Source organism: Trematomus bernacchii, unplaced genomic scaffold, assembly GCF_902827165.1.
Source record: "Trematomus bernacchii unplaced genomic scaffold, fTreBer1.1, whole genome shotgun sequence".
NCBI lineage: Eukaryota > Metazoa > Chordata > Actinopteri > Perciformes > Nototheniidae > Trematomus > Trematomus bernacchii.
In genome coordinates, this window is record NW_022987567.1 from 7,473,085 (window position 1) to 7,483,611 (window position 10,527).

Consider the following 10,527-nt stretch of genomic DNA (forward strand, 5'->3'; position numbering starts at 1 on the left):
TGACCTTTAAGACTGGGGTGAGATGGGACTATCTTCATATTCAACTTGCAACATTGTAAACAAATCAGACCCTTCTTAACTGTCAATGCTGCAAAGTCATACCTCCACTGTATGATTCTATCCCACATTGAATACTGTTTTACAAACTGGTCGTTTGCTTGTGCCACAAACCTGAAACCCATAGAACAGCTGTACAAGAGAGCTATCAAGGTGTTTGACCGAAAGCCAAATTCATACCACCACTGTAGCATCCTTGAGAAACACAATTTCTTGAGTTTTGACCATTTTAAGTCTTAAGTTTTTTATAAATGTTTACATAGGGACTGCACCCCCCCCACCTCCCTCGCTTAGGGGAATTCATCACTTGACGCTGCACTAGTTCAGACTGTGAAGTCCACCGTAGACGGACCACTTTTGGACAAAATGTCCTCTCCATTAAAGGCAGCTCGTTGTGTAATAACCTCCCTACTGAGTTACGGGATTGTCCCACTCTCAATAGCTTCAAAGGTCAACTCAAAGAATGGTTGAGCAACAAACAGATGTGCAATCACCGCTAAATGCACTTTAATACAGGGGTATCTTATCTTGCACTTTATATATCATAGCTGCTACATTGTACTGCCATGTGGTAAATGCTTGTACGCTGCTCATGCTCTTTCTGCATGTCATGTATTTATTTTTGCTATGTATATAAGGCCCCGGCTCCACGAGGACAAATACGGCAAAACGCATCGGAGTAACGCAAATGCAACCGCAAAAAACCTTCCGTCCACACGCAATATACACCGGATTGTGTCAAGCTCCACGAGACGGCTCCGTTTACATCCAAACGCTGGAAAAGCTGCAGTACATATGCCGAGCCTGTACGTGGCGCTGTAACTTCCTCCACAAAAGCAGCAACTTCCTCCACAAAAGCAGCGAAGAAGAATGGTTGTCATGGCTGCACTTCTGTTTATTCTCCGCGGTGGGGGCCGACAGAACCGGGCAGAGTTTTTCGCCGGTCAGCGTGTGTTAAAGTTTAAATCTTCCGGACAAATTTATAAAAGTGCCGGTCAAAGGTCTTCATTGTTATTTATTGAGCTTTAAAACAAATGAATAACGACGATATAATGATATATAATCATCAAATACACGGAGCCTGTCTCTTTTTCCTCTCTTCTCACAGCGTCAGTGTCTGTCTCATGCAGCAGCTGATCCTGTAATGAGTGACCCGACAGTAAAAATGAACATATTTATAACTAGTTTAGGTAGTTTGAGAGGTAATTAAAATAGCTAAGGGTGATGATCTGACTTGAAGTGTGTGTTTTCCTCCCGCTGCATCACAGCGGCAGGAGCTGCGTGTCTCCGTCCTGTCAGATTAGACTTCACTCGCGTTTATGTCCATATCGAGATAAAGATAAATAATCTGAATTCAAGGAGGAGCTCCTGTAGATGTTGCACAAAGAACTGTAGCATGGTCAGTAGCGACTGGAGCACGATAGCAACCCTGCGGGGGAGAGGCGGGGCTATGAAAACGAATGACCGTATAGGCGACTCCACGGCCCCGTTGGACCCCCCAGAGCGCTCCGTTCCCAGATCTATCCACCTTTGGACCCGTTGTCGTTTGCGGGGTCTGTTTCTACGTTTCCCTTACGGCGTCGTCGAGCTTAGAGGGCTATACGCATGAGAAATATGCGGATTCAACCCGTTTTCGTCCTCGTGGAGCCGGGGCCTAAATGTCATGTTCTTGCATGTTGTATGTGACGGGACTGCGGATGGAAATTAGCTCAAAGCTAAAATCTGGCTCATTTACGCTTGTAAGCATTGTTTTGTTTTAAAGTGTTCATCGATGTGCACTGTCCCGGTTCAAATAAACGATTAAATATCTAAATTAAATTCTGTATATTCCAAGTGACCCTCTGAGCAAAATATTGAGATGTCAAGACATTTTGTTTAAGAAATAAAAACTCGAACACAGATATTTCTTAGCAAATTATTTACGTGACTTACAAGTTGGGATGAAGTGGGCGATTCAAATACTGGAACAGTTGCAACAAAATGAAAAAACATTTGGCCTTAAAAGCAAAACCAAGAAAGAATACCTAAAATTGAAGACGAAACAGTTTTCAAAAGATTTAAAAAGAAGTCACAAAGTCTTAATAAATCTTATTTCCATCACCTCGCTCTGCTGATGAGGATCCACACTCTGAGGTAAAGTCAAGAATCAATGAACAAACTCCAAATGAAAAGAAATCCCTCAAAAAAGGACCTGATTCAAACTCTATCCATCATATAAATAAGATCACTCAAATATAAAGATGCTCATCCACAACACACGCTGTATTATAGTTACCGAAGGCCCACGAGCTTTCATGACGTGCACATGTGAGAGTGTGTGTGTCATACTGTGGGGTGTGTGGTTGCTACGGTTGTATTTGCACGTGAGGATGCCAGAGGCGAGGAAAACTGTTGGGATTTTGGTTTTTCCACGGTGAGCATCAAGGTTTCACCGGCTGGATGGACAGCAGGCTGCCGAACTTGAAATGTTGGATCACAGGGAACTTCTCCAGACACTGCAGAGAGAGAGAGAAAACAGTGTTTAACCAACACACTGGGACATGGAGATCCTTCAAAATGGCTATAGCAACCAGTGGGACATTTGGTGAAGGGATGGCTGATGATGTGAAAGGCTGGAATAAGGCACATTGGGAAGGAGGCATGATTTTAGCATTTGTTTTGCTTTGATAATGTTCGACAATGCTGCGTTTTGGTTTCTCCAGCAGGACAATGAAAGTGTGGACAGAAGACCACCAGATCAAGACCCACCCTGTCATGGAGAGCCCAAAGTCCAGAGCTCAACCCCTTTGGAAAGCTCAGGAATCATCTAGATAAATATGAGAGGTCACAGGAGATCAAACAAAGCAGAGCTGCTTGAATTTTGTTCAAAACAGCAATGACTCCAAGTTAAACCACTGCCAACGTGTTGTTCAAACTCTGTATGATCCATCTTCTTTGTTGAGCCAATGTTGGATCCACATTACGAATTCAATCTCTAAATAAAAATATCCTTTTTGTCCTGGCTATTTATCAAGAGTACATAGTTCTAAGACCACTTTGTCTACAAGGTGCATTCAAGCTCTCCAAACACAGTTAAAAAGACCCCAAGAGGTGCGTTCACACCGGAGTACTTTTCCCGTTTAGTTCCGTTAGTGCCTGGAATTTTGCGTTCACACCAAAAAGAGAACTTGGTTCCGAGAACTTTTACCCCCATTTTTAGTGCCTGCTAGAGAGGTGGTACTATCCTGGGGAGAAAAAAGTACCAATTTCGATTGGCTGGGCGAATTGCAAACCACGCCCCGTAAAACTCTGAAAAGTTTTGTGAAGCCGCCATTGTATTGGCTGGCATTAGCATTATTAGCATTAGCATTAGCCCCGCACACCAACGGAGAGAGAACAACTTATGGCAACACAAAAAAAAACATGGGAGCGGTGGAGTGATGAGGAGGTGTCGGCGTTCTGGCGATTTACTCGGAAGGCTTCAGTAGAAGCTGCTGGGAGTCCCAGCAGCTTCTACTGAAGCCAGTCCCCAACTCCGGGGACTTCCGGCCGGGGACTTCGGGTGGCAGTATACGCCGTGAAGTTGTTTGCGGCCTGCCAGTAAACCCAAAGCAGAAGAAGAAGAAGTGACGTCAGCAGCTTCATTTGCCTAATCCACCCTCAGGGAACTTATTCCGGTGTGAACGCGATCTGTACTTAGTTCCATGGGGGTACTAAGTGCTGGGCACTGAGTACGGCAAAGTACTTAGTGTGAAAGCGGCTAATGTAGTCACAGATTTTAGGCTTTATTCAAGTAAAATACAGTTTCCAAGTCCATACGTCTCTCGGCCGTCCACTACAAACTTAAAGACACTTTTAAATCGGGAAATAGTAAAACAAACACGAGTAATATCAAACTATCATTTACGTTGTATTGTCTTTGAGCGTTTTTAAGCGTCTTTGAGCATTAGGAAAAGCGCTATAACAATCCCATGTATCATTATTATCATTATCCTTATTTGAGCAGTTCTGGAAGTTGTGGCAGCATCTGATCATGTTCAGGGAGTTTCCTTTGCTTTACGGTCAGTGAAAGAACACGTCGTTGTCTTTCAGAGACACGTTGATGAAGTCCAAACAGAGTGACCTTGACAAACACCGTTAAAAAGACCCACTGCAGTCACAGTGAGGGTTTATTTTATGTAAATTACAGCTTCCAAATCCATACGTCTCTTAGCGGTCCACTACCAACTTAAAGACACATGAATACTATCACTCTATCATTTACGTTTTGTCCCTTAAATAAATTCAATGAGTGGATTCAAGCAGTTGTGGAAGTGTCTGATCACATAGTTTCCTTTGCTTCATGGTCAGTGAAAGAACACGTTGTTGTCTTTCAGAGACACGTTGATGAAGTCCAAACAGAGTGACCTTGACCTGACTTCTCTTCTTCCCGCTGGCCTTTCATTGTGACCAGGTTTTAAAGGGCTATGCAGCGCAGGCGAGGCCCTTATTAGGGAGCCGACATGGACCCAGTTTTTGGGGAGTCGGAGGGGGGGTGTGTGGGGGGGGTGTCTGTGGTGGGGGTTGGGAGAATTGAATTGAACTCTTGTGCTCGGTGTGTCTGCGCAGTGACACTATCAGTCATGATCATCGGGGCAGAACTGGGGTGGAAACACGCCTCAGAGAACAATATATGAATCAATGAAAATCTGTAAAATTGATCACAGACACACGCTTCATATTAAATATTAAACATGCACAGGACATCATATATACTGGCAGTTAAAAGATCAAACTAGCTTATTAACAAAGATGTAATCAACATTGCTGTATTTCTTATGGTATGTTATGACAAACCAATTGTTGGGCTGATTCTGACCATATTCCTAATTTTTCTTACTGTCCACAAATTCCTTGACCATACCCAAACCAATAGTGGATGAAGCTTTCTACGAGTGTGTGTGTGTGTGTGTGTGTGTGTGTGTGTGTGTGTGTGTGTGTGTGTGTGTGTGTGTGTGTGTGTGTGAGACTGATATCGTTTTTTTTATCTTTTCCTTTTGCCATAGTGTCCAAAAACGTTTTATTTTTAAATCTAAAACACATCCGTGAGCCTTACGCAGCGTCCACACGGCAGCGTGCGTTGAAGCTTGCCGGTGGGCGTGTCTGAAGCTCGACCAACAACCAATCACATGAATCTCCCGCCCCGGACAAACAAGCACGCGGTTTGATTGGCTAGAGCTTGTACTGGCATATGATTTGATTGGCTGACGTTTCCGTCGAAGCTTCAAAAGTTGAACTTTTCTCAACTTTTGAAGCGAGCAATGCAGTTCGGCAAAGCGTGACGTCACCCCATTCAAAGTGAATGGGAAGAAGCATTGAAGCTTCAGCGCACGCCGCCGTGTGGACGGGCCGTTACTGATGCACTTTAACCTTGAGAAGAATACAGAAGGAAGCGTTTTGAAAATGACGTTTCTTCCGTCTTTCCCATCATTTACTTGCCGTCCTACAACAAGCTAGTCTTTGACAACAATATCAGACATAATGTTTACAGTGGTGACTTGTTCATCTTAAGCAAGTCTGGGCATGTGAGCTTTGAGTAGCCCATTGAAATGAACCTAACAGCAGCTTTGATAGGGAGAAGAATGAAATAACCAACGTATACATGACTAGTAGTGAAAGAGCTATAATAACGATAAACGCAAGCTACTTCCATAATTGTATATGGTCACTCTTTGAAAAATACATACTGCTACTGAGTTCATTTTACCATGGTGTGTTTGTCTGTTTCTACTTATTGCGGTCTTTATTATTTATAACGTATGCCTACTTTTTTACATGTCTATTCTTATGACTGTATTATAATCCTGCTGTTATTATACCGTACATTTCCCCGGGACAAATAGAGGAATCCTTAGACCTGGAGGGTGATATTTTCACGTCTAGACAGGACATACTATATTTATATTATATTCTATTTTATTTGTACTACTTGCACTATTGTATCTGTTTTATTGTGTTGTGTTGGAGCCTGTGACCTCAGATTTCCATTGTCATAACTACACTGTAGCTATGTACAAATGACAATAAAAGCCTTGAAACTATTTAAGTCACGCCGTTAAAGCACATCCACTATCGTTTCCCTGAGCATGTTTTATTTCTCACAATCCCATTTAATGTTTCAAACAGTTAGTCAAACGTTCGTAAGTCTCCTCTCAGTCTGAAAATGGAGCACACTGCTCTCTCTCCAGCTCTGGTACAAACTCTCTGCCGAAAACCCTGTGTGGGGCCAGGAAAAGGGAGAGAGGAATGCGAGTCTGCTGATGGTTGCTCCAGGCTGGGAGGAAGGTCGGGACAGAGGGAGGGGAGGATTTAATGAAGGGAACGGCAGAGGAGAAAGAGGAGGGGGGAGGGAGGGAAAGGCAGACAGCTTGGCCCCTCAGCTCTTTGGGAAGACTCGCAGGCTGCTCTGGAAAACACAGGATGTGGGCATGCAGGCGGGGAGAAACGGGCTTAGACATCCCCCCCCAACCCAACCCCACCCCCAACCCCAACCGCCCACACACTCACTCACACACACACTCTCACACACACAATTCCATTCCCTCCATTCCTCTCTTAACCCTTTCCTGCCTCTCGTGTGAGGGCGTTTGCTCGCGGAGAAACGGCCGACAGTCGAGCTTTCAGCAGACACCTAGTTTCTTAAATTACACCACTTGTATATAGACTCGTATGGCACTACTTCTATTCTATTTTATTGTATTTACTTGCACTTTTTTATCTGTTTTATTGTGTTGCACTGTTGGAGGAGCCTGCAACCTCAGATTTTCATCGACATAATAGCTATGTAAGAATGACAATAAAAGCCTTGAAACTTAAAAATCACGTAAAGAGTTCCTTTTTATATCGGGGGGAATTATCAAGAGGTGTCCAGTTTACACAGCCACGTCTCTGTTTTGACGCAAACACCCTTCTGAAAATGTGAAGGTTAATGTGTTTCTTACAGAACAGCATGTGCCGTACTGTCCGACCTCGATCTGGAGACGAATGCCGTCCAAATGACGACCGAAAATGAGTTTGGGTCAGAGATAACTCACTATCAGGGGGAAGCACTCTGTGTTTTATTACCTGATGATGCTACTTGGTGAACAACAAATATGCGATGACATCAGAGCAAGTAACGTTGGCTGATAGTAACTGGGTTAAAGGAGGCTTCATAGAGTTTAATTAGGAAGCGTTCAAGCTTTATTCAGTATAAATGATTACGTGAATGTTGTAAAAGCCAAGTATTTACTTATCTACCTGAATGTATACTTCTGTAGATTGTAAACATGTGTATTTTAAATACCAAGTGAATTCCTTTTTATATTATAGTGTTCAATTTTCTTTGTCTCTGTTTATACTTTACTGTAACAACTTACATTTCCCTGTTGTGGGACGAATAAAGGAATTCTGATTTAAGGAAGGGTCATGTTTGGGTTAGGTATTTAATGGCGCGTTTCCACTACACGGCCTCGCTCGGCCCCGCTCGGTATGGCTGGGCCTCGTTAGGACTGGCTCACTTTATGGCGCATTTCCATTACAGTTTAGGAACTGGGGTAGTATCTATAGTAACGCAGTGTAGGCGGAGCCGTGACGTCATCTTCAGAGAACCCCAGAAAAACAACACAGCCGTTAGCTGTTAGCACTCAGAGCTCACAGCTCCTCATATCTGCTCAGAAACTAGACAAAAGTTAAACCAGTACAAACCACAGACTGCCTGTGTCATGGTGAATACAGTCGCTGCTTTATTTATGTCTGTATAGGCCGTTGTTGCGAGTGTGGACGGTCGGAGCATATACTGCGTTAGCTTAGCCAATCTCCATTTAGAACACACGCATTTTAAAAGGTGTTTCGCCTGCCGTCTGTCTGCAGACTTGACAAAGCATTAATTCATGGTTTTTACTAACCGGTATCAGTATGTTGTTACTTCGGCATCATTTTGAAACGTGTATTACAATTAAATCACGGTCAAATATGTCCATCTTGTTGTAGTTGTAGCCCCCTTGCCAGCGATACTCTCTCTAGTTTAGCATACTCAGCCTCGTTGTCTCTGGCCCTAGACCCGCGATTTTATGAGGCCAGAAAAACTGTGAATTAGGACCCGCCGGCCGGTACTAGGCCAAGTGGAAACGCAACCAAAGACGGGCCGCTGACGCCACAGCCCTCTTAAACCGTGCTCCGCGCTGTAGTGGAAACGCGCCATAAGGTGTGTCTTGTCCCCTGATTGGGTGTGTCTGACCCCGAAAGTGCATATTGTTTTTGATCGCGGGTGTGTGCAATGATTGTTTGTTTGGGAAATGGTTTGCATATTGATGTATATGGACAATAAATGGGTTGTATTCAACTGCAACTGGAAATAAGCCATCGAGTCTACTGGTTTACTTTTGAAGTCAGTTTGTATACACAGCCCACAGATTCTCCTATCCACCCTCACACATGTGGAAATAAAAAACAGCCAATTTAAAATACTGTTTGATGATTTTAGCTCATCACTCAACACAATATCCTCCATACAAATTAGCATCCTGTGTTTAGTAGCACACTGCATTTAATAGTCGGAATATTTTGAACTTCCTCATGCAGTTTAGATTGGTGGTTAAACGTTCTCCACTCTACTGCTGAATAAAGGAGCACCCCAGGGCTATATGCTCGGCCCGGTGCTGTTCACAGTGTACACATGAGCCCTCAACATCAACAAGTCTGTTATGAAGTTAAGGTATGACACTGCTATTATTGGCTTGATTTAAAACAACCATTAGACTTCATTTAGAAAGGAAATAAACAATCTTGCAGATCAGAGAACAACTTACTGCTCACTTATGCAAAATAAAAGGGTTGATTGTTGCTTTTAGAAAAAGACGAGGAGACTAACGCATGTCTTCTTAATGGTGCTTTGGTAGATCAAGTTTGAAGCTCCCAGAAAACCGAATAAGAGACAAGAACAACCGGACATCACATATCAAAATTCCCCTGGCAAGGTTCTTGTTAACTTTTACAAAGGAGCGATAGGAAGTATCCTAACTGGGAACAGTACAACCTGGTCTGGGATTTGCACCGGCCTGCAGCGAGGGATTAAAGAGGCCAGAACACTGTGACTAATCTACAGAGCATCAGTGATGTTGGAGAAGAGATACAAGACTGCTGTAGCATCAGACTACAGGACAGCCTGTTTCCTCAGCTCCTAAACTCATCTTCCTTACAACACCACTACAAAGGGGTTCATATGGAGCACAATGGGAATATAAAACAACAATAAAACAACTGTATAAACAACACCATGCTGTACAAAGACAATTAATTATTAATGTATATTGTATTATTAACAGCTGTCTAGTTTTTATTAGAAAATCTCGGTATGTCAACATGCTAAACTAAGGTGCTAAATTAAGGTGCTAAACATGCGAACATTATATATATATATATATATATATATATATATCCATCTATCTATCCATCTATCCATCTATCTATCTATCCATCTATATATCTATCTATCCATCCATCTACCTATCTACCTATCTACCTATCTCTATATATATATATATATATATTATAAATCAATTTTTATGCAAGAAGGCACCGTGCTAAGTGGAAGCCTGTGGCAGCAGCTAATGGAGTGTGTATTGATAATAATAATTTATTACATGTATTTAGCGCATTTCTAAGTACTATAATACTACTCGCTTTACAAAAGTACAATTTTATAATTACTGTACTATAGTGTAGTATTGAATAGTATTTTTTTTTAGATACTCTACAGATATTTATCTTTCTGCTGTTGATATTTACATATTTACTGTTTATTTATGTATTTTATTCTATTTTTAAGTCATGTACAGAGCCTTGTAAACATGTTGCCGTAACAAAACAATTACCCGATTTGGGTTCAATGAAGTATTCCTAATATAACCTATAATAAGCTTGTTAGCCAGCTGACATTAGCATTCAACTCAAAGCTAAGCACAGCGGCACGGCTGTAGACTCTTAGTTTTGTTTTTAAACCTGCAGTAAAAACTTGTGGAAAAATCTACTACAGGCTTTGCCAAATGTCCTTTGGTGGAACCATGAGAGCAGATCATAGCATACATTTTATAGAACTGTTCTGCAGTCAGACAGGAGTGTATGGTACAAACAAATGACTAAAACTAAACATGTAATATATTTTATTCTGAAATGGACCAATCTGCTGCATGAGTACTTTTACTTTCAGTGCTATAAGTATATTTTGATGCTCATACTTTTGTACTTTTAACATTTTGAGTGTTGGACTTTTACTAGAGTATTTCTACACTTTGGTACTTCTACAAACTCTGCTTAAAATCCACAACTTAAAGTGGACCTATCATGCTATATTTGAATAATATAGTGTAGGACCATACCTATATAAGGCATATTTATACTTTTTTTTTTTCAAAATACCAAACAGATCATGCATTTTAGCCATGCCTCATTTTGCTCAATTTGACATTTTTT

General features: G+C 41.9%; 1 protein-coding gene across 1 annotated transcript in view; it reads right to left on the reverse strand.

Moving 5' to 3' along the window:
* Positions 1 to 1,960: 1,960 nt before the first annotated feature.
* The window catches only part of ptpa (protein phosphatase 2 phosphatase activator), a 26,201-nt gene continuing 17,634 nt past the window's right edge, over positions 1,961 to 10,527 (reverse strand). Inside the window, exon 10 of the mRNA XM_034125749.1 lies at positions 1,961 to 2,552. Coding sequence (XP_033981640.1) covers positions 2,478 to 2,552 — 75 coding nt within the window. The 3' untranslated portion in view covers positions 1,961 to 2,477. The remainder of the gene's footprint in view (positions 2,553 to 10,527) is intronic.